General features: G+C 40.1%; 1 protein-coding gene across 1 annotated transcript in view; it reads right to left on the bottom strand.

The window, feature by feature from the left end:
• SEMA3E (semaphorin 3E) overlaps positions 1-19,811 on the bottom strand; it is a 215,836-nt gene extending 196,025 nt beyond the window's left edge. The window contains exon 1 of the mRNA XM_005304506.4: positions 19,406-19,811. Coding sequence (XP_005304563.2) covers positions 19,406-19,520 — 115 coding nt within the window. The 5' untranslated portion in view covers positions 19,521-19,811. The remainder of the gene's footprint in view (positions 1-19,405) is intronic.
• Positions 19,812-25,585: the final 5,774 nt, after the last annotated feature.

Raw genomic sequence — 25,585 nt, 5'->3', positions numbered from 1 at the left:
GTTTTATTCATTTACTATATTGTCCGTGACCATTGCATTATTGTAAAGATACACCTCTACCCCGATATAATGCGACCCGATATAACACGAATTCGGATAGAACGTGGTCAAGCAGTGCTCCGGGGGGAGGGAGGGGGGGGGCTGAGCGCTCAGGCGGATCAAAGCAAATTCGATATAACGTGGTTTCACCTATAATGCGGTAAGATTTTTTGGCTCCCGAGGACAGCGTTATATCGGGGTAGAGGTGTAGAACAAGAAATCCATAGATATTCATTTTTAGTTTTCACAAAAGAGGCATGATGCTTAAAACTAATATATAAGAAAATATCTTCAGCCTAATGTATATTAGTCAGTGATAAACTGGATTCTCTAAGTATGTCTGTTGCACTATGCCCTACCTGTGAAACAGATTATATAGTTTGTGATTTACATGGGAACTTGGGCAGAGGTGAAAGCACTGTTAGAGCACTGATGACAGATCATCTATCTGGCTCCTACCACAACAGTTAAACCTTGGATGAAATTTATTCACCGGAGCAAGTTTCCCAGCAGTGCACAGGGAGAAGTGAGGACAGGAATGGAGAAGATGAATACCTGCCAAAGTAAAGGTGGCTTGGTTCTTTTGTGAGCCAAAGCAAGCTCTGCTCTTATTTATTTAATTTTTAATGACTGTCTCCTGTTGGTGCCATGGTAATCTCTCTTGAAGCCTATTTGTTCCATTTGCTGTGCCTGAATGAATCAGGGTGACTTTTAGTAGCACCTTCTGTTTTAATTTGTAAATTGCTTTGACATCCTTGGATGAAAGAAGTGGTGAAAGAATGTTACAGAGTTTTCCCATGCCTTTCTGCAACTGCTATCATCCCAGATAAGAGGGTAGATGTGTAAATAACAACACTTTACACTTAACATGGCTCCTTTCATCCAAGGATGTCAAAGCAATTGACAAGTTTAAGCCCCAGGAGACCCATGTGAGGTATTACACCTATTTTACAAATGAATAAACTAAGCCATTCATGCTATGTTTCTACACTTAAACTTGGGCCCCGGGTGGAAGTGGAGGGGGAGAGTGTTCACCCATCACTAATTCACTTTCCCAAGAGGCAGTAGCTAGGTCAACTGAATAATTCTTCCACTGACCTAGCGCAGCCTGCACAGGGGATTAGATCGGTTTAACTACGTTGCTCAAGGGTGTGGGTCAACCTAACATTTTAGTGTAGACTTGGCCTAAGGCAATAATTTTCAGTTGGTCTTAACAGCTACTTTGTAGCAGAGCTGAGAACGGAACACTAGGGAAGTCTCTGACAATCTATCTAAGGTACTTCAGTTATCATAGTAGCTGAACACCTCACAATTTTTAAATGTATTTAACCTCACAATGACCCCTGTGAAGCAGGGAAGTTCTGAGAGCTAGTCTACACTTGAAACACTAACGCTGCAGCACAGCAGCTACGCTGCCATAGCACTTCAGTGTAGACATTCACTACAGTGATGGGAGGGGCAGTAGCTAGGTCCACAGAAGAATTCTTCCATCAACCTAGTGCTGCCTACACCAGGAGTTTGGTCAGGTTAACTGCCTTGCTCAGGGTGTGTGGATGTAGCTGGGTTGACTTAACTTTTCAGTGTAAACCTGGCCTGAGTAACTTCCCTACTGTTACAAACAGGAAGCCTGAGGCACAGCAAGGAAATGAACCCAGGTCTTGCAAGTCCCAGGCCAGCACCCTAACCACTGGACCAGGGGTTGGCAACGTTCGGCACGTGGCTCACCAGGGTAAGCACCCTAGCGGGCCGGGCCAGTTTATTTACCTGCTGATCTGTCAGGTTCGGCCGATCGCAGCCCCCACTTGCCGCAGTTCGCCGTCCCGAGCCAATGGGGGCAGCGGGAAGCGGTGCGGGCCCAGGGATGTGCTGGCCGCGGCTTCCCACTGCCCCCATTGGCCTGGGACAGCGAACCGTGGCCACAATCGGCCGAACCTGCCGTGTCAGCAGGTAAATAAACTGGCCCGGCCCGCTAGGGTGCTTACCCTGGCAAGCCGTGTGCCGAACATTGCCGACCCCTGCACTGGACCATCCCAACTCCCAGGTCACTGCTCCAATCTCTAGACTACACTGCTTCTCTGTACAAGCAGGATGGGGTCAGTCCAGCAGGATATTGAACAAGGTGCACAGTAGTGTAGAGGTACTGAGTATATTTGGTCAAATTCCAGCAGTGGCTCAGCAGGCTCTACATCCGGCTGTATGCTACTGAATGGGGCTCGCTGTTGCTTAGTCTCCTACCTAAAGCCATAGGACGGATTAGCACCCAAATGGACATTCCTGTGGGTAGAGCTGGGAAGAGTGTTAGAAGTTGGATAAGCATGAAGTCATATTGGCCTGAAAAGAGCCTACTCTCGTTCCAACTGAGTTCAATGGAAGTTTTTGTCTCTGAAAGCAGTGGTGGTAGGGCTAAGGTTCAAAGGGTCCTCGTAAAATTTTCAGTGGTTGTAAAATGAAGACCAGAGATCCTAGAAGTCCCGCATTCAGTGATTCCTTCAGTAAGCATGGTAAGCAGGAGGAAGATATAGCCATCCTGGAGCTGCAAATGTTTGATAATTCTTTATACTGCTATATATTCATAAATTTTACCAATAAATACACTGATACCTGATGTGCCATTTAACTACATAGTTTTGATAGTAAGTAAGTAATTAAGCAAGCTGTCCCTGTGAAAATCCCAACCCAAAGTCATACTGGAAGTTTATTGTAAAACCAGGAATCAAACCTAGATTAACCAAATTCCAGTCCAGTCTCTATACACAGGGAAAACTTCGTGGGTGAAATCCTGGCCCTGTTGAAATCAGTGGCAAAACTCCCACTGATTTCAATAAGGCCAGGATTTCACTCCTTGCAAGTAATATCTTGATGTAAGTAATTTATTTATAATTGCACTCAGCAGTGTTACAGCGATATCCCAACCTCAGGGACTGTCCGTTCAGTTCTCTGGTGTTCATCTCCACCCCCAATATAGATATACATCACTACAAGGTGTTGCTCTTCAAAAGCAAAACAGAGAGGTGTTCAAATTAGGATTTAAACAGTCTTGTACAAGTGGTGTTCAATCAACAATGCTGAAGCAAAGCTCAGCGCTTGCCATGCCAGCTTCCCAACTCCCACTCTCCCCTTACCGCATTCTGTAGTTCTCTCTATTCATACAGATAAATCCGTATCAAATGAGTAGAACAGAGTTACAGGCCTGATTATATTTCCAGTGAAAGCAATTTCAAAACTCTGAGACACCAACAGAAACAGGTTGTTATTCCATGTTGTTGTAATACAGTTACGACTAGTATGGAACCTCCTCTGAATATTTTAACAACTAATCTCTGTCATCCAAATCACAATGCCTGGTGACACCAGACCTTATAGACGGAAGAACAACATTCTAATCAAAACCAAACCTCTGGGACAAAGTGCATATGAGAATCTTAGTCCTGGTCTACACTACAGAGTTAGGTCGAGATAAGGCAGCTTACATTGACCTAACTCTGTAAGTGTCTACACTAAAATGCAGCTCCGACCGATGTAACTCACCCACTACACTGACTTAACTCCACCTCTGTGAGAAGCGTAGCACTTAAGTCGATGTAGGTTGGTCGACGCAGTGTCGGTGTAGACACTGTATTGCTTACATCGACTGTTACTGCCTTTCAGAAGCCGTCCCACAATGCCCCACTGTGACAATTAATTTGGTGCAGACGCTCCTGGTGTGGATGAGCACCGCCGACACAAGGAGTGTAGGGTGGACATGCAAAAGCAATTTAATTACTGCTGTGGTTGTAAGTAGACATAACTTAGGTCAACTTAATTTTGTAGTGTAGACTTGTCCTAAGTCTTCAGAAACTTCCCATCATTTTTCAAACTAAATACTCACACACCTCAGCAAGATACCTCGACCAAGCCATAGGACTACAGTCATCAATATAATTTGTGACTAACTTGGAAAACAAACTCCAAACAAACTTTCATCATAGGCTTGATATCTACTTTCTCCGAGTTATAATATTATATTATTATAAAGTTATAAAGTTACTTTATAAGTTGTGTTTATGCCATCCTAGACACAAGATATGCTGAGACATGTCGTCTTCAAACAAACCCTTTGGCATTCCCTTTGAATCCTGCAACATACCCAGTCATCATTGTGGGGCACCAATGTATGCCAATTAGCTCGCTATCTCATAACAGTTCTAATTTACACAATATTTCCATATCATTACAAAATTCTTGGCACACTCTGAGCAGTCCTGCAAGCATGTATACACACTATCAGTTATTACTTTCAAATCCTCATTAGTCCTCAGACGTGCTTTCAGGTAAGTATTTGTCATTAACCAGGCATATGCTACACTTCTAAGAGCACAGAGGCTTGATCTGACAGCTTACATGTTGTCCCACAGTATGTACCCTCCAGCAGTGAGCTTCTTTTGTAAAGTTATTTGCTGCATTTTTGTAACATTGAAAAGAGCTATTCCCATGTAGTTGAAAGGGGCTCTTGCAGTGTTAGAAAAGTAAAGGGCACATGTTTAAACAGCACAATAATACAATAATTCAAAATAATAAATCACAAGTATAGCTCCTTGCCAGACCTTGGAACGCTCTATAAAGTAATCTGAGAAGCATGTCCAGTGAGGTCTGCCTTTCATATGATATAGAGGCATGGGGGGGGGGGGGCATGGAGATTTGTTGCTCTTATGGCCTTGCAGGATCAGACTCTAAATGAGTAAGCCAGGTCTATATTCAGGGAAGGATAGAAGCAAGGGAACCTGTTGGCTGTTCCTCCTTTCATGGAAACTCACAGGAATTTTACCATTGCCATTAATGACAGCAGAATGAGGCCTCAGCACAATTTCTAGATTAAATGTTTGACATATCACATGGCTAGACTGTAAAAAGGTAAGCTCTGTACTCAAAGCCACTTTTAGAGAAACAATCACCCTTTTTTTGCAATTATTTATTTGTTATTCTCAACAACATGAACCATTTTAAATCCCCAAAATGCAAGTATTTAAAAAATGCAATACAAAGTTGTCAGGGTGTAGCATTCTTCCAGACCAGTACAACCGCAAACATTCATTTACTGGGAACCACTTTTTAAAAAAACCTGCACTTTGGAATTAGTAAAACACTCTCTGTATTGCAATGTGTCATTGTGCAAAACAATAGACTAATCAACAGGTTGATGCAACCTATCACCCTGTGATGGGGTGTTCACCCCACATCTCCCCTACAGGGGTTATGTAGGACAGGAGTAGGCAGGGCTGGTAGGAAGAGGTGGAGGTCTGCAGTCACTCTCTGGGCATTGTGAGGAGAGAAGGAAGAAACCTGGGTGTGGGGGTAGGGAGGGGGAAAGGGGCAGAAGCCCTGGGATCCTGAGCCCAAGGAAGGGGTTTACATAGATAGATGGTGGAGAAGAAAGCCTGCAGAGGGCAAATAGGAAAACACTCATGGAAATGGTAGACTTTGGCTGCTGATTTTAGGATCCCTGGGCTGTAACCTGGAGTAGCAAGTGGGTCTGAGGTCCCTACCAGACACTGGGGAAGTGCTATTGACTTGAATCAGAAGAATGCCAGAGACCACAGATAGACAGTTTGTCCAGTGGGACTTTGATGCCCCAGAAGGGAAGGACTATAGTGACCTGGCCAAAGGGGCCAAGCCAGGAAGAAGGAGCATCCTGAGTCCATAGAGCCCAAGGGGGTGAGCAACCGAAGGAGGTGGTGCCAACTAATCCCTCCAACCATGAGTGAGCCTGTTACCCACCCTCTTTACGTTTGTAGTGTTTCCTGAAAGTGGGTGCTCTTCCAGACTTCTGAAAATATGCAGAAGGACTTTGTAAGGCCTGAGATGAGGGAGCAGAGAAAGACACGACAGTGACAGATTGAACGACACACAAAGACACGCGACATCTCTGCAACAAAGACTTGTAACAGGCATGAGAGCCCTAAAAGCCAAGTATATTGCTTACCAGCTTACATCTTTCTGTGCTCAGCGAGAACAGATATTTCCAAGCTTTGCATCACAACATTCTCAATCAGCTGAGCTGAATCATTTAATACACAAATGAGCAAGCTTATTTTCTTTTACTCTTGCTTATGCCACACACCCACCCACAGTAAAATACTTGGCTTAGTTGTAAATAAGAGTTGCAGTAGTTCTTGGCAACACTCACTAGCCTTTAGCTTTCCGGCTGCAATGTGACATAAGTGATGATTTATCTTCAAGATAAGTACAGAATGGCCAGAAAGAGTACTGATATTAAATTATGGTAACACTGTGTTGAGGACTAATAGCTAGGAAAAAAACTCAATTTATTGATACTGAAGTTTTGAGGATTACAATATTCTGCATTCATTTTAAATCATTCTCTTCAGCGAATGTCAGCAAGATCAGAGTAAGAAATGATCAGTCCTTCTGTGGCATTTATTGTACGTCAACAAGTAAAATATGTTTACAGTTGCTCTCGCTTTTTTATTAAGCCTATTAAACAAATCTTTTGTATGTTACAAGTACAAGCTATATCCCTCCCCCCCTTATAAAACAAATTTAGCACCCGTAAGAAGCCCATTGTTCAACTTCCTAGGGAAGCTTAAATCCCTTCACAGTTTGAAGTCAACAGCCCTTTAAATAAAAATAAGCACAAAGGAGGTAAGTCTAGAGTAGGTACATACAGAATCCTGAGTCTTCCTACACTTATATGACTTTCTTCCAAACATTAATTCTTTGGCTTAGAGAATTGTTTTATTAGCAGCTTGCCAAAAAAATCATTAGCATACCAGAGAGTTCCAATTAAGCCCCTCCTAAATCTGTTAGTAAATATTCTATTTGAGGATAAAGAAACAGAGACAAAGGATGAGACTCAGATGCTTCACAGAAGGGGTATACTGCCTGAAAACCGAAACATTTCAGTGCTGATGAAATTGAAATGTCAGCAACATAATTTCATAAGAATCATATACTCTATTCTTTTTTGCTTAACAGCTGCAGCCGGATCAGACTCCAAAGTGAACCATATATTGCCCTTCTCAGGATGCTGGCATATAATCAACATATTATTACAGTTGAGTGAATAAGTCCCATTAAATACTTTATTTCACTACATTTTCCCTGTTGTCTGCTGACAGATCAGGATTTTCTTGAATATATCAGTTTTCTAACCTTGCATTTACTCCATGCTTTGCTGTTAAATACTCAATCCAATAATTCAAACTATGTTGAGTTACAATTGGTCACATAAGTCATATGATATTGTTTCAAGTCCCCTGATTGAAAGTGTGTAACTCATAGTTAGGTTTCTGGTGTGAATGTTAACATAAAATAAACTTATAATGTGAGTTAAAACCTGTACTACCATAAGGGTGCCTATGAAAAATAGGGTTTTTTGCACTTAGGAAACTCCAGAGTTTCCTCCAAGTTGAATGGTTAATAGGCTGATTCAAGCTTTATCTCATATGTCTTCTTACCTGTTGTCTTCCAGAAGCATTGAAAGTAGTTTCCCAACTAACATGTGCAGCCTGTGATAACTATCTTGAGTATTCTTCTTGATATTGGAGGTCCAAGTGTCACCATGCAATCTATCCATAACCAATGGTGGTCACATGTGTTAATCATGAAGTTCTTTGGAGATAAATAATACAGCAACTTTAGTATCTCAAAACAGGGTTTTTTGATAATATACCATGGTGTAAGGTTTTGTTTCACACTGACAGCCTTCCCCGATAGGTTTAAAACATGGCACACAAGCAGGTGATATTCCTACACACTGACTAACATTTCAGTTTGAAAAACAGCTCCACTGCACTCAAGGCCTAATCCAAAATCCATTAATGTCAACACAAAGACTCCTATTGACTTTAAATGGGCTTTAGATCAGAGTCCTAATTGACTTAATAAGTAGCAACGGATGTTGTGTGTTGTATCTGTTCAGATAGGCAGCAAGGTGGATGAACTAGTTCTCCAGCAAGTATCTGTTTTCACCTGAGCCTAATAAAAAGTAATTTAAGGATGAGTTAAAGTTTTCAGTCTATTTAGATTTCTCTTCTAGCTGAATGAGTTATGCAAACTTTACAGCTACTGGCTCCTATTCGTAGTGAGTGCATCAGACCAGCACCAGGAGAGGTTTGGCAGGAATTCGATGTTGTCATGTCTGAGGTTACAGACCACCTGCGTATACTTGTACAGAAACTGTAAACAGATCTTTCACATCTAATCATATTTGGGAGGACCTACATATAGCCCATTAGTAAAAAAACCCCACAAATCTCTGGTAGATTGTAAAAGAAACAACAGGATGGGCAAAGCATGTTGAGGTGATTTGCTCACTCGGTGTAGTGAGGTTAAGCATTGAATCCAGATGCCCACTGATATGATGCAATTTAAATGACTTCTGAAAAGATCTAGTGGCAAAGGATCTTAGGGCAGAAGGATTCCTGAAGTGCACAAAGAGAGAACGTCCTCTCTCCTCTCTTAACCAACACCGTGACAAGAAATGATCAATTTCATCGCAAGTATTTTTGTTCAGGTTTTTGATGATGGTAACGAAGATCAAAGATTTTCCTGAAATGCAATCATCTGGTGGTCTATTTCTGTGCTCCTTTTTTGTGTAAGGGCAAAATTCACTGTGAATATTACAGAGCTGCTGGACAGAGAGATCCATCATGGTGAAATCTAATCACTTTATAGCTTCATTTTAACTACAGAAGATCCTGAGGGGGGGGGGGAATTCAATTATGTAAGCCCACAACTGACTTGGTTAACAAGGTGAACTGCTCATAACTTTCCTCCTCCAGAGTGAGAATGTGTAACACTGAGGCAGATTGAAACAAGTGAGAGAGAAAGGGGAGAAAGGCATTTTCCAGAGTTAAATGCCAAAGGCATGGACACGATAGGCTGCTAACATTTTTGTTATTGAAAGTCTGCATTAAGTGAATTATTAATTTTCAGAAAAGGGAATAATATTTTAATAAGTCAGTGTATATAGAAGATTTGCTCAGTTCCCAAAACTCAATATTTATGCTGGTAACTTAAATTTCAATTTCTTTAAAACAAACACAGATCCATTTACTTCATTTTACAGAAGCTTTTAACTGAAACCAAGCTCATAATGTAGTTAGTGTTTTTTTGCAGCAGCATAAAATTTTCACCAGCTTTCGTCCTCAACTTTTTCTTTCATGTTGCCATCTTGGATCCTTAACTGGCTATTTAAGTGCAGAACGGATTATCTAATAAACACAACATTAAGAATAATGTATTCAAGTTAAATGGGTTTCAGCTGTAAAATAAAGATTTGCACCTTTTTCCTTGCAGGGTCTGTTTTTTTTTAAAAAAAATGAATATTTTCTAATTAATGAGGGCTGCACTTTGTGGTTTCATGATCTTTGACTGACTACATGAAGAAAACCAGGCGACCAGATTTAATAATATTTAGTATTCCCACCGCACAGTTTTACAATATTTATTGACCCAAAAGTTTCGCAAAAGTTTTGAAACAGATGCGTGGCCCTGCACAGCATACTGTAAATCACATAAATAATATTAATCCTGCATGTATTTAACTAAAATACAGCTTTCATTTCCAGAGGAATAATAACTCAGGCAATGTGTTTAAAAAAGTTTACAACAACAGATGGTGGTGGCTCTTTGAAAGCAGTGAGAAACTGATTAGAAACTTCAGATGACACCCAGTTCTCTAAAACAAAATCAACAAGCCAATTGAAGTTATACTGCAAGCTGTCTGCTTCAAGACAAACACCAATACAGTGTATCCCCTCAGAATTTTGCTGCAACAAAACCCACAAAAGCCTTTGTTAATAAGATGTAGTTATGAGAGGAGCTGGTGAGTTCTTTTCCAGAAATTCCAGCTCTGGTGAACAAGCCCCTTTAGACTCAGTTGGAAAAGCCTAAAAACCACCATGGGTTCAGTGTAAGGAATCAGTTGTCTGATCAGTGGGAGACAGCAAAAAAGGAGAGAGAAAAAGAAACGAGCCTAAGGCAAAAGAGCTCCTATCTGTATTTTTCCCCCCTAGGACATTTCTGTACTGACACTGAGTTCTATCTACCCTCAAGAATTTGGGTAAAGAGAAAGATAGAGAAAGACACAGACACAGATTGTTTCTAAACACTCATAATTCTGGTTACACTGGGCTACAAATTTTGAGAAGTCATATGCTTCAGAGATAAAATGTGCTATTTATTATGTATTTTGATGTGCTGAATTCAAATATGACAATTAAAACAACTGATTGGCTACTGTTTCAAAGATATTTAAGTTTTTACATTTTATGTCTATGTATATTGTGTAGATAGTAGAGTTTTAATCATAAATTGTAAACCTAGGTCTTTTCATGTGTTGCTTTACATGATAATATTTCACCTGTCCTGTTTATGTAACACTTTACTTTAAAAAATCAGCAAAAGGGTTATATAAATAAAATTTATTATGAAACAAAAGGCAAAAAACTATTATGTACATAGTTTAGTCCTATTCAGTGTCTACTCGGCGCTTTTTGTCTTGTCTCTTGTATTCATTAAATGGAGCATCTCTTGTCACTGTCCAGCAATAGTCTGCAAGCATTGATGGGCTCCATTTGCCCTGATAGCATTTCTCCATTGTTGCAATATCCTGGTGAAATTGCTCGCCGTGCTTGTCGCTCACTGCTCCGCAGTTCGGTGGAAAAAAATCTAGATGAGAGTGCAAAAAATGTATCTTTAGTTACATGTTGCAACCAAGGCTTTTGTATGCCTTGAGGAGGTTTTCCACCAACAACCTGTAGTTGTCTGCCTTCTTGTTTCCGAGAAAATTTATTGCCACTAACTGGAAGGCTTTCCATGCCGTCTTTTCCTTGCCACGCAGTGCATGGTCAAATGCATCATCTCAAAGACGTTCACGAATCTGAGGACCAACAAAGACACCTTCCTTTATCTTAGCTTCACTTAACCTTGGAAATTTTCCACGGAGGTACTTGAAAGCTGCTTGTGTTTTGTCAATGGCCTTGACAAAGTTCTTCATCAGACCCAGCTTGATGTGTAAGGGTGGTAACAAAATCTTCCTTGATTCAACAAGTGGTGGATGCTGAACATTTTTCCTCCCAGGCTCCAATGACTGTCAGAGTGGCCAATGTTTCTTGATGTAGTAGGAATGTCTTGCACGACTATCCCATTCGCAGAGAAAACAGCAGTACTTTGTGTATCCAGTCCGCATACCAAGCAAGAGAGCAACAACCTTCAAATCGCCACAAAGCTGCCACTGATGTTGGTCATAGTTTATGCACCTCAAAAGTTGTTTCATGTTGTCATAGGTTTCCTTCATATGGACTGCATGACCAACTGGAATTGATGGCAAAACATTGCCATTATGCAGTAAAACAGCTTTAAGACTCGTCTTCGATGAATCAATGAACAGTCTCCACTCATCTGGATCGTGAACGATGTTGAGGGCTGCCATCACACCATCGATGTTGTTGCAGGCTACAAGATCACCTTCCTTGAAGAAGAATGGGACAAGATCCTTTTGACGGTCACAGAACATGGAAACCCTAACATCACCTGCCAGGAGATTCCACTGCTGTAGTCTGAAGCCCAACAGCTCTGCCTTACTCTTGGGTAGTTCCAAATCCCTGACAAGGTCATTCAGTTCACCTTGTGTTATGAGGTGTGGTTCAGAGGAGGAGGATGGGTCCTGTGATATTGATGGTTCAGGACCAGAAGTTTCATCCTCTTCCTCTTCCTCGTCTGACTCAAGTGAGAATGATTCTGGTGCATCAGGAACCGGCAGTCCTTTTCCGTGGGGTACTGGGCGTATAGCTGATGGAATGTTTGGATAATGCACAGTCCACTTTTTCTTCTTTGACACATCTTTCCCAACTGGAGGCACCATGCAGAAGTAACAATTGCTGGTATGATCTGTTTGCTCTCTCCCAATCATTGGCACTGCAAAAGGCATAGATTTCCTTTTCCTGTTCAACCACTGGCGAAGATTTGTTGCACAAGTGTTGCAACATATGTGTGGGGCCCACCTCTTGTCCTGATCTCCAATTTTGCAGCCAAAATAAAGGTGACAGGCTTTCTTAACCATAGTGGTTATACTGCGCTTTTGTGATGCAAAAGTCACTTCACCACAAATATAGCAGAAGTTATCTGCACTGTTCACACAAGTACGAGGAATCTCTGCTCACTTTGGCTAAACAGAAATGTGTCCCTTTGCAAAATCAAGCACGACACTATATGATTTCTAGAGCTGATATAGGGCAATTTGTTCAGCAGAGTGATGTAAGCTTCGTTATGATTGCATCATCCATGACTTCTAGGAATAACATGATGCAATTCAGATCATGTATGACACAATACCAGCTTCAGATTGCATCATTCATTGTTTTGCCTAAAAAGCAAGTACTGTCCAAACCCAGTCATAGATTTAGTCATAGATCCAGTCAAAGATGTATTTTAGTCATTTCTGGTTTAAATTGAGATCCCTTACCTTTATAACTCACTTATCCTCCGCCATTCCCGAGTCAAGGGTCGTATATACTGACCCAATAGCATATCTTGAAAACTAGAGCCAATCAACAATTTTAAGCATCATTTTCATTCTCAGTGACCCAGAATTGGTAAAGTTTCACTACATTTATTTCAGAAGCATTTTGGCTGTAGAGCAGTGTTATTAGTCTTTATTCGCAGCCACATTCCATAGAACTACAGCCATAATATAGTTCTTAATTTCCCAAACACTCAAAATTGCAGTGACCTACATACGTCATGCGTGGTGAAGAATCCAAGCGCAAAAAGGTAATGTATACCAATTCATGTGATGTACCTCTAAAGCACCAGGTCCTCATCCAGTTGTAGCTCAGATCTGACCCAGAGCCTGAATAGGTAACTCTCTCATTGAGCCCTCTGAATAATTTCCATTTACTGTGATATTAATGAGGGAATAGGCCTCCATAGCAGATTGTAAGCAAACTGAGTTGGTTAGGATTAAGGCTACAATTTTTTCATGAAGGTCGTAGAAGTCATGGAATCTGTGACTTCCAGCGACCACCGTGAATTCAGCCCTGTCGGCTGGGAGCTACAGGGTCCCCGTGGCCAGAGATGCCAGGGGCCCCGCGGAGTTCCCAGCTGCCATGGGCGGCGGGGCCGCAGCTCCTGGCCGCTCAGGCTGCAGGGTCCCCCTGCAGCTCCCAGCTGCCGCAGGGGGCAGGGCCCCCCTGAAGTTCCTGGCTGCCACGGGGGGGCAGGGGACCTGGGAGCTCCAAGCTGTCACAGGCGGCAGGGGTACCCCAAAGCCCCCTGCTGCCACGGGCGGTGGGGGTTCCCCGGAGCTCTGAGCTGCCGAGGGCAGCAGGGCCCCAGAGTTCCAAGGTGCCACAGGAGCCCAGAGTCTTTCGAAGCTCCCAGCCGCTATGGGTGGTGGGATACCCCAGCGCTCTGAGCCAGGGGACCCTGGAGCTCCAAGTCCCCATAGGTGTGGCGGTGGGGGGCCCCCAGAGCTCTGAGCAGCCCCTGCAGCTGCCCATCCTCCACAGGCAGCATGGGGACCCCACAGCTTGGCTCCCCATTTTGTCAGGGATATTTTTTGTAAAAGTCAGAGACAGGTCACAGGCTTCCATGAATTTTTCTTTGTTGCCTGTGACCTGTCCGTGACTTTTACTAAAAATATCTGTGACAAAATCTTTGCCTTAATTAGGATTCATGTGGCTCTACAATCATTTATTTGGAGTATTGAGATGACCACTGTGCATTCATAAAGCAATTGGCATACTTACAATCATTAATGTTCATTTATCTAAAAATCGTCTCCCAGAATTTTGTTCTTCATTTTGCTGTATTCATTATTCTGCAGCTAAAAAGTTGCATCCGTCCGGCCAGGAATCGGAAACAATACCATGTGATTCAGGTGTTCAGTCGCACACATACAACATGAGTAGTCAACCATGAACAGCAAAGTTTATGAGCAACCTATTCATCAAAATCGTTTGGTGAATGCTTGCAAATCCATTCTCAGAAATCAGGACTGTTTTTTCAAGTGAATCTCTGCAGCAGCAGTCTTTGTGTCCGAGTCCATGACTGGGGCTCCTAGACAATTCCTAGACAATTCCAAGAAGAACCACAACAACAACTGACAAGATTTGAAATGAACAGTTTGAATGGTCCCAGCTTAGTGCAATGTTAAAGTTAACAGTTTGATCACACTTAGTAAAAAAAAAAAATTAAAAAAAAATTCAAAGCTGAGGTCATCTAGGAAGTTATAATTGAAAATTGTTGCAGTGGCAATGCTGCCTCATTCGTAACTACAATGACAACAAACCAAATTTGTTAACAAATTACAACAGCCCTCAATGGTGATTCAACAGACCTAAAACCCAGAAATTAATCATATACATTAAAATTCACATTCACATATGGATGACCTTCTTGTTTTCTGCCTCTCTTCAGTTCTTTCTCCTGTCCTTATTTGAAATTGTTTGTCCTTAGAGAAGAGCTTACTTCTTTTTTAGTCCAACTTCTCCTTCTGCCTGCCTACAACTTCACTAAACTGCAGGAGGAATTAAGAACAGAAATAGGAAATTGAAATAGAAATTAGGAAGATGGGCTGAGGCGGAGGACGCCTTCAAATGCACATATACCCTCCACAGATATGATTTATCAGAAGGGTAAAACCCACACATTGGATGAGTTCAGAGAAAAAGGAAGAACAAGATCCGGGGATTGAGACGTGATTATGAGGAAAGATTAAAGGGGTAACTTTGTACAGCTTGGTTAAGGAGTGGCAAAGGAGCAAAATAAACACAAATATCTGAGTGGAGTTAGGTGATATGAGTAGGTGTAATAAGATGAAACTGAGAAGGAAATTTGGATGAAAAGCTGTCTGAATATCAGCAAAGTTTCCTGACAGAGATGCAGTAGGTTGTCAAACAGTTTCCCAAGGGAAGAGATGAAAGGTTCACCACTTGGCACATTTAATACCCAACCTGACAATCTGTTAATAATGTAAGGAGGAAACCTACATTTGCAGGGAAATGGACTAATGAGATAATACCTTTTTTCTCCGCTCATCTCTAATTTCTGAGATTTCTTGAATTAGCTAGTGAAAATAAATGATGGGAGGGATTCATGCACTGAACACAGTCAGATACAAAAACAATCTTTTTATTATTATTATACCAAAGCCTCCTTTGTTTACTCTGGCTAATTTTGGGTGGATTTCTCTACTTTTTTTCTCTTTGCCAAACACAAAAATGCACTACCACAAAGCGTAGTTTAAAATGTATTGTAAATTGAATTTGTACACAGGTATCAAACATTTTCATGAAAGGTTTTGATCCAGATCCTGTTAACACGGCTGTGCGAGCTTTTAAATATAGACCTACCGTCCTCTGCAAAACCAGTCCTATTTCAACATGTAACATAAATAGTTTCTGTTTAACATACAGTGTCTATTGACTGCACCTTAATTATGTCTTTCCCAGTGCTGAGAGTGCTAACTGTGGGATATTGGGAAAGAATTTTACCATCAGCCTATAAAGACTATTAGTTGAAACTTGGCTTCCATTAGCACCTCATTAGGCAGAGTCTGTATTATACATAAAATGAGCTAATGATTTTTACATCATTTTAAACATAGCTGTCAACCAGTAAGATACTAATGTAGAAACTTTATTTCTCTATAATAGTGAACACAGCAGTAATATATCTGTAACTCTACAAATCAGCATGAATCAATAGTTTGATGTAATAATGCACCCTAAGATGTTTATTGTTCATCATCAGATCCTGACCTTTAGGCAAAACTGTAGCACTGAATGAACATGAAACCAAGAACATTTTTCTAAATCCTGGTATAAATCTCCTGATAACTGAAAGATGAATGGATGGCTCAGGGAAATCATAATGGAAGAGGGAACACATTGTCACTGGTTCACATTGGTTGAGACAACTAGTAACCAAAAGCTGCAAACATCTGATGGCTGTTGAGTTAACTATAACTCTGATTCTGTTCCCACTTAAGTCAGTGGTGAAACTCTCATTGACTTAAGTGGGAGCAAGAGCAGGTTCTGGGTAAGCTGAACTGGTAGCCCCAAGTATCAGAGGGGTAGCCGTGTTAGTCTGAATCTGTAAAAAGCAACAGAGGGTCCTGTGGCACCTTTGAGACTAACAGAAGTACTGGGAGCATAAGCTTTCGTGGGTCAGAACCTCACTTCTTCAGATGCAAGTCTGAAGCAAGTCTGAACTGGTAGCCCCAGTTTCTTGCAGACAGGTGCCCACCTTACTAAAAATCACCAATACAGTTTATATGAAGCTTGACAAATGTATTGGTAATTCAAGAATGTACTGCTACTGATGAACTGCCATGGAAGCTAATTAAGTGAGTAGGTGCTGATACACATGAGTAAGGGTTACACAATCTCTCCCTTAATTAGCATGGCGACTGTGCTATTCTCATCCACAAAGGTTACCCTAGTGCATCAGGAACTTGATATTGCTGCACAGGGGTGTGAAAAGTTTGCACTGCCATTGGCCAGTCCTTGCCTGCTGGGTAGATAAAGGATCTCCTGCCTCACAGCTATTTCAAATGAGCCATTTTTGAAATTAAACTAAATATTAATAAGTTAAACTCCTTCCTTGATTTCTAGCTCATGGGAAATGTTTTAGATGTTTTGAAGTACAAATCTTTTTAAACAGACGAGTTAAAAATAGGTTTGATTCTTGGGCATATACCTCATTGTACTACCTATCATACAGGTTTCAGAGTAGCAGCCGTGTTAGTCTGTATCCGCAAAAAGAACAGGAGTACTCCTGTTCTTTTTACCTATCATACAGTTGTCCAAACTATCTATCATATAATCTTCCAAGTCCTGATTAGCCACAAACATACACAGTCACAAAAAGGAGGAGTGTGAATAGCAAACGCAGTTCCATTAATTAGTGTCTGTTATAAATTTGTCTCTGTGCAGATTTTAAGATTATTCCATACTATAACTATCCATATGGACTTTGTCACTTATCTCAAAATGGCAACTTACTCCAAAGCATAGGTTGGCTTTGTAAAGAGGACAAGTTATAATTTCATTATAATTACCCTATTGCTTGTTTGGTACACAGAGCAACAGCCCTCTGGAACTATAAAATTAGGTTGGGAGACCCTCCTGCTATTCATATTTGGTTAGTGAATAGAGCAAGGACATTTAGTCATTGTCTTGCTCTTGAATGCTACATTCTTTTAGCTGGGAGAATTACAATAGCTGTTCCCAGGATGCAAACAGGTATGACACTTCTAACCTTTGACTTTGAATATGCACACAGGAACCCAGCACAGTGTAACTTGTAAAATCAGTTGCAGTACATACATGTACCAAGTATAAGGTGGTGATAAGTGTGCTCATATCAGGGAGCAGAGTCAATACAATAGGGCCAAATCTTTGACACAGTAAAGTCATTGGAATCAGTGACAGCTGGCTTCAGTGGGGTCAAAATTTGGCCCTGAGTGAGAAACTGGTATTTTATAATCTATTTAAAAGCATCACAGAATTATGATGTGTTATGACCAAATTATTAGCTCTCTGAAAATGAAAGCAGCATGCAGTGAAATGCACATTGATTCTAACCAGTGGAAAAACAATTTACCCCATAAGTGAGAGTAGAAACATTTAATACCTACAGAACCATCATGGGAAGCTTGCCAAAAGTGGCAGCTAATCCAGCGCCCTGTATTAACACAACAGTAGGACTATTTATCTCATTCACTGAGCCCTTTTCCTCTCCCCCACCCCATCACTACCAAGTAATATCTATGATACTTATAGTATTTCTAATTACACCTAACAAGAAATTGACACTCAAATATGTTGCTTCCAGAAGGGAGGGATTCCATAAAGCAGGATAAAGTCAACACTTATCAATAGTTGCTACTGTATTTTGAAAACCATATGTCAAAAAAAAAAAAAAGGTCTCCTGTATAAAACTAGGATCAATTCATTTCATTCATTGATGCTAATCACTGGTTCAATTACAAAACAGCTCCTTAAGACAAATCTTTCTTCCACTAAAAAGTGTTCCAAATGGTCTATAAAAGCAAAACCCACTTCTATTAGCCCTCTAACAAGACATTCAGAGCAATTATCCTATTCAGCTTTTCCTTTCTTTCTCCCATAACTGGTAATTCAGATTGCTATATAAAAGACAATTAAATCCCGTTTAGTCTCATGCTAGTTTATACTCTGTACAATGTGTACTTGTAGTCTGATGCTAATACATTTTTTTAAAATTGCTATTATAACATATTTCATACTGATGAAGCTTAATTGTCTGTTTTAATAACTACAGTAATTTTTCTCAAGTATGTTTCCTTCTTCCCTTCCTCCTGCCTCCCCATCCTTGTTAGGTCAGCAAAGAAGAGAGTCACTTTCTTTTAATGTTTGTACAATAGGTAATATAAAAACATTTCTTAGTGACAGATTATGGGCATATGATGCATACGCTGTCCTTTTAACTTCTTCTGCAACAACAATCTGGCTGCATATTTTCTAGTTATGTCATCTGTTAATGTGTGTGCTGCTGCAGAGAACTACAATTGCATGGAACTGCACAAGTATTTATGTAAAAAAGTCTCAAGCTGAAATAAAGAAACCTGTGAATGAATTTAAACCTGTGCAACCCTACTACCCTGGTGCAAATGAGGGCATAATTTGGCTCATAGGATTTTATCTGGAATTAAGGAGGAGGGATTCAAACTTCAGGTGAACTGCAACTAAAATAAAGAGTCAAGAGTTTTATACCCACCCACCTATTTCATGGCAAAATGACATTTATCTTTGGGCAATTCAGTCAATCTGAAAGCAGACTTATATTGGCAGTTAGTCATTTTAATTATAGTGTGATGACATTTGCTAGTTTAGAAGATGATTCATCAGGCTGCACAGGAATTCACCCACTATATACATAAGTTGGATCCACAGCAAAATGTATAAAACAGGCATTTAACTGCTTAGGACTTACCCGGTAGAAGACAGCATATCACAAACTATTCAGTGATCACATGTGTTATCTATTGCATTTCATCCTTGTTAGAGAACAATCTTCACAGAACATGGAGAATAATGACAGAGTGACTAGCTAGTTTAATGCACTCTAAGGTGTAAAAGGCTATTGTAGTAGCCACTATGAATCAGTAGAAATGCTTTAAAATAAATATTGCTGTCTACAGCAAACTAAATTGCACCCTTTATTAAGCACAGGAAAAATCATTCATATTCATTTCTGAATAGGAATATTTCATTCTGTCAAGTGTCCAAATTCATCCGTGGTGTAGTAATTCCACTGAAGTGGTGGAGTTACAGCAAGGTTGAATTTGTCACAAAACCTAGCTGACATACTGACCTACCTTTATGTGACAGACGTAATCTTGGCAGCCTTGTATCTGTTGTATGACATCCGGTCGGTAACTCTAGTAACAAGCCATATAGTGCCAGGATTAAAAGGTCCTTAGTAGATGCCATGCTGCCCAAGATCAAATTCTTGTGCTTCTTCACTTAGTTGTTTTGTTTTTAAAAGCTTCAAGTTCCACTCTTGACTTTCCCAATGCAGCTAAGTCTTTTTCTGTTCAGTTTGTGAGGATCTCTATGGGAAATTCAGTTCTCATCAGAACAGCACACAGCTCCACATTGTCAGGCTGTGCAAATGTCATGTAAAAATATTCTCTCCCTGCGACAATTGTTTATAAACCGAGAGGACATTCCAAGGCGTTACTCTGCAGTGTTGTGTCTTGAGCTCTCTTCAGTAACTCTGCCAGTGGATTCAGGAAGAAGCTGTATTTTCAGTCCCTCCTGCTCAGCAATTCATTCGGGGGGGGGGGGGGGAACCCTCCTCCTTGGTGCTCTTCAGAACTGAGTCCCTTGCTCCGACTTGCCAAACAGCTAGTTTTAATTCACCTTTCACCTTTGCTAATTAAAAACAAGAAGTGCCATTCCCTCCTGGAGTTGCAGGATCCACCCAGCAGGGATGCCAGGCTGTCAGCATGCTGTATTTACTGGGAAAGTTCAGGAAGGGTTGAGGCAATATACAATACTTGCTGCTTCTATGAATGTTTCTGATCCATGTGCTGTGCACTGATCCTTCCAGTTGCTTAATGATCTCTCATTCTCAGGCACCAGGATGGGGTCCAGGATTCCCTCTTCCCTTCCCTTTGGAAAAATATGTTTTAGAAAGTCATTTTAGTTGTTGTTCCCAGAACAATTAAAGAGCAGGATTCACCCTATCATTAACTGTTTAAATGTATCATAATTTAGACTAATTAAACACCATGTTAATACACTGATCAGAATACAAATAAATATCAGTTTTGCATACTACCTTTTTATTTATTGTTTTACTTGCTTTTAAAGATACCTTGGTGAGTTCAGTTTCCCTTCAGATTATAATTTCTGTACCGTAAAATCTCTCCATTATACTTACTTTATATATGATTTGTGGTTCTGATCCCAAAGACATGTAAATACATGAATAAAGCTGCTTATGCAAATAAGTGTTCGTAGTATCAGACACGTATATTACATGGATAAACAAAGGGAATGTATTGTTTGGATGGTCTGATAAAGCAACATCAGGTCTTCAAATGCCCATCAGCCACCTCTTACACTGTAATCGAGAAAGCATAGAAAACTTTCACAATCTGTAATTAGAAAATATACCTGTGTCAAAAACAAAGCATTGATAACTAACGTGTGTCAGTTTACATCTGGAATACATTTATGAGGGAGTGTGCCTAGAGTGTGCCTTAGAGCAGAACACTGACCTCGATGTGCATGAGTTTACCATTTGCAAGATGGATATTACAATACCTACCTCACAGAAGTATTAGCAAGCTCAGTCAATGGGCTGTGTACTTTAACTAACAAGGTGTTGTATATGGCGTGATCCAATGACCAAGATTAATGGAGAGACTCCAGTTAATTTCAACGGGCTTTGGCTGAGGTTCTGTACATTTGTATTAACTGTATTTGCATATTTCCTAATTAAAAGAATATCCTTAACAGAGTTTAAAATACTAGAGGACTCTTTTTTCTCTCAAGTATAAAGTTAAGCCTAAAATTGCTGAAACATTGCAAATTTGGGATGATCAAAACAGCATTTTTACTCCAAAGCTTTAGAGGATCCCTGTATGGACAATGGAGCAGCCTTCAACTTAATGTATTATGATAAGTGCCCAAAGTTCTGGGTGCAGGTGTACAATATGAAAAACAAATCCATATGCTATGAGCCTCAAAACCTCAAAATTATCTTGAACAGAACTCTGTTCTGTTCTTCAGATTCTTATACCACACCCACTACTGTAAATGCTCAGCACCTCTGAAAAACTCAGGCCTCAGGACTCCCAGGTAGTACAGCCAAAAGTTAATGCACCAAATTAGATTCACTTTTGAAAATTTTATGGCTTCGCCCCTTTTTGCTTCCATTGCTTTAAACCTTAGTTGCTAGAAACTGTGGGCCAGATTCTGCATTAGCCCCAAATGGAGGGAGATGCACATTGGTGCAAAGAAAAGATGTGTACCTGAGCAAGTGGCAATTCCTCTGCCACCCAAAACTGTTTGTACTGTACACTGTAGATAGAGATGTACTAGAGTAGTCGTTGTTTTTAAACATATAATGGCAATTATCAGAGTTTTAGCTCCAATAGAATCAGCAAGATCTGCCCAGCTAGCCTAATTTTTACCTTTTGGCCAGAGGATGAAGCTTTTTGATCTGAAATGAGACTCTCTAGCCTCTCAGAGTGGGCAGGGTCATTGCTTGAGGCCCTGCCCCCCTTCCCGTCCTGTCACTGCCCTCAGAGCCTCTCATGAGAAACTCTGAGGGAGCTGTGGAAGGTGTCAGGCAACGGGAGCTTTGAGACGATTGAGCCCCTAGCCAGGGAAGGGGACACAGCATTAGGCTCCTCAGCACCAGAAGCTATGGCTGCTGCTGAGGAGAAAAGCTCAGCCTCTAGGTGAGGAACTGAGGCAGGAAAGGGGATAACTGAGGGCAGGGTGGATTTGATTTAAATCAAACTGATTTAAATCACTGGTCAGGAAGACTCGATTTAATCATGGAGTTCTACGTAAAAGTGCATTCTTGTTGGTTGTTATACCCTTAATACATATTCTTTACAATGCAGAGATTGATGTAGGTTTCATTTTTAGAAGGTACACACTATACATTTTTAAACAGTGATTTATGTTGAAAAAAAATCAGATTAGTTTTACAGCTATATCAGAAAAAGACTGATTGTTTAGTTATTTCATTTACCATAAGTAATTGAAGCAGATATTTATGAAGTCATTGGGAGGTGAACTATCTCCAATTCAACAGGTTACTCATTAATATTTGGAGGATTTTCGTGCCATGCTGTATTAGGAGGAGAACATCACCAGACAGACATTTAAATTGTTTTATTTAACTAAAACAACAATATTAAGTATTCTGGATTTTTTTATTCAACAGCAAACATATAATATTTTAACAAAACAAGCATATGTCCCTTGCTTCTCATATTTATCTCCAGACTTCTTCTCCATGTCCAGATCTATTCCGTCCCCAACAATCTTCTTTTCATTGAACTTTTAAAAACTGCACTTTTAGAGAGAGGTAAGGGATTGACTCTGTGTACACAAATTTGCAGAGGGACAATAGGGTTGAGGTCTGTTATTTCTCACCTCTATATATTATTTATTTATTTAAGAACATTTTTGCTGTTAACAAGCATGTTAGCTCTGGAGACACAAATCCTCAGTTTGAGAACTGCAAAACTAAGCATATCTGATGGTATCCTCTAGACTGAGCACTGAGTCCCACTGGGTAGATAAAAAGATTAATTTAAATAATCTATACAGAAGCCTGTGGAACCCCATAAAATTGGGTCCCTAATCCATGAACTATTGGAACTCATTCACAAAACCTTTCTTAAATATTACATGAATATATTGTCCGATACTATAGAATTAGAATTTATAATCCCTATTCCATGATGAGATATCTAAAGATACATTATAGCTCAAAGATAGTTTTTTTCTTCAAAAAGCATTTTATCAAAAAAAAATCCGAATTTAAAAAAATCTGGTTTTTTTTTTAATTTCTTTTTTAAAAATCATTGATTATTATCCACCCTGACTGAGGGACTGGTGTAGGGGATGAATGGATTGGAAGGGGGACTAAGGGACCATGAGAAAAGGGACAATCACATATTTGTATGCGGCAATTGATTAATTTGTAGGGAGTCAGTGGGGAGGGGACTGAAGTGGTGGGGTTGTGGAGAGGAATTCCTATTCTGGACCTTTTCTCTGGCTTTTTTCTACACCAGTGTAGGAAGGTTGTCTTTGTTACACTGGATCTGTTTTTCTCTTACATGCCACTGCCCAAACTTGAAGCGCAGAATGTGCAATGCGAGTTAAGGGGGAACAGCTACAGATCTGCAAGTCTGGCCACCTGAGGCAAGACAGATAACCTTTCTGTGCCCCTGTGTCCCCTCAGTTAAATGGGCATACTAGCATACCTACCCCACAGGGGTGTTGTAAGGCTTGTTTGTAAAGGGTTTTGAACTCTTTGGATAGAAGAAAAACCATATAAACTTTCAAATATTAGGATTTAATCTCAGATGAGTATGAGTACCTGGCTGGGATCCTGAGAGACTGCTATATATAACCAAGGCAAGTTTAACTCTAATATTTGAGTTAATAAACTAAATGCAATGGTTCATCTCGGTCAACTCTGAATCAGTCTCAGAAACTTAATCCCAGTAGAGCAGAGGCTGGCAGGGGAATAAGTGATTTCATGTTTGGAAAGTTCAGAGTTTTTAAGAATATCGGGACATACACTGCATTCAGTGACACTAGTACAAAGCCAATAACCACCTTGCTCTGGATTTACACTAGTGTCATATATAAGGTATATACTCCAGATGGCAGAACAGTTCTATGATTACATCCTCCTAAAGAACAAGACTACACATTTTCTTTAGTAAGTCTGTAAGAAAAGGAAAGCACAACAAATTGTTACGTAAAGTCTGAGTAATATTTCTGTAGGTATAATTTAAAACTGCATATATTGGACTATGAATTATATTGTGCATTGCATACTTAAATACTGTAGCCAGGCTCTGTTCTCATTTGCACGATTGTAAATCCAGAGCAACTCCAATGAAATCACCAAGCCTGTAAATCTAAACATTCTTAACAAAACACTTCTAACATATTATGCAAACTGATTTAAGTGCAGTGTGTACAGTGACATGTAAACATGGCATGATATAAATAAGTAGACTCTCAGCTACTAGCAACAGTAACAAATTCTAAATGTTATAACAATAAAACAAAATGAAGTGTTTACAGCTTTTAACCGGGGGTGGTCCAAGTATAGCCTTAACGTATTTTAAAAACCAGCCTGGAGTTCTGGCTCATAGTCCTATTTTGAACATGATACACTTTACTGTCCTGGGAATCTTCTCTCTTTATTAAATGATACGGTGAGAATAAAAAGCACACAACTTTTATATTTACTGGATCAGATTCTCAGCTGGTGTACATCAGCAAGCTCATATCCATCAGGTGCTGATGTTATTTCTGCCATTTCAGCTTTTAGATACTACTATGAAGAAATATCTACAATAGGCAGATAAAATAAAGAGGAAATCTACCTAGTCTATGATCATTCTCTCTCTTATCTCAGTCAGTTAGACTCAATCCCATATCCTGTTAAGCACTGGTAAATGGCTCCACTTCATTGGTAGGGTCAGAAAAGGTAGCAATATAAATCTGTATTTCATTAATATACTGGAGGCACCACAACCCAAAATTCCTCACTGACCCTATAACACCCCCCTCATAGACAATAAACCAGAGGGTTGACAAGATAGAACATGCAGATGACAGAGCCGTAGTAGCAGGTAAGCAATTGCCCAATACTACCCTCTGGGATGTCTCAGAAAGAAAGGCACAGATCCACTCAGATGACCCCATTGACCCCTGCTATGATGTGTTAACTGATGGTGAAACAAAAGTATTCCCAGAGACTGTCAATACAGAGGAACAACAACGTAATAATACCTAGCTCTTATATAACGCTTTTCAACCCGACATCAGGTAAAGGATGGTGCAGGAGGTCTTTGCTTTTGTCTGCTGATGTCAGACCCTAATGTTATATGAATGTATTTAATGTTCTGAAGATTGTGGAGCATTACTTCTATATTGTGTTAGAGATGGTGCATTCTCGCTTTGATTCAGGATCTACTTTGGACAACAGGCAATAAACATAAGCGTTTGATTATCAGGAACCTATAGTTTAAACTGACCACAACATTTTATTTAAAGTCAATGCTATGGAGAAAAAAGAATTCTCAACTAAATTACGCACCTTTTAATTCCAAAAAGATTAGGTTTTGAGAAGCAACTATTAGAATTTATTGTCCTTTGAGCATTGCTGTTTGCAGTAATGCCATTTCTAAAATTAATGACAGGTGAATGCCAATAAGCTGCCTAATATTCTTGAGATAGATCACTTACTCTAGTTAACCTTTTGGGGGGGAGGGCAAGGTAAA

The sequence above is a fragment of the Chrysemys picta genome, chromosome 1, assembly GCF_011386835.1.
Source record: "Chrysemys picta bellii isolate R12L10 chromosome 1, ASM1138683v2, whole genome shotgun sequence".
In the NCBI taxonomy this organism is placed as follows: Eukaryota; Metazoa; Chordata; order Testudines; family Emydidae; genus Chrysemys; species Chrysemys picta.
This window is presented reverse-complemented; position numbering and strand designations above follow the sequence as displayed.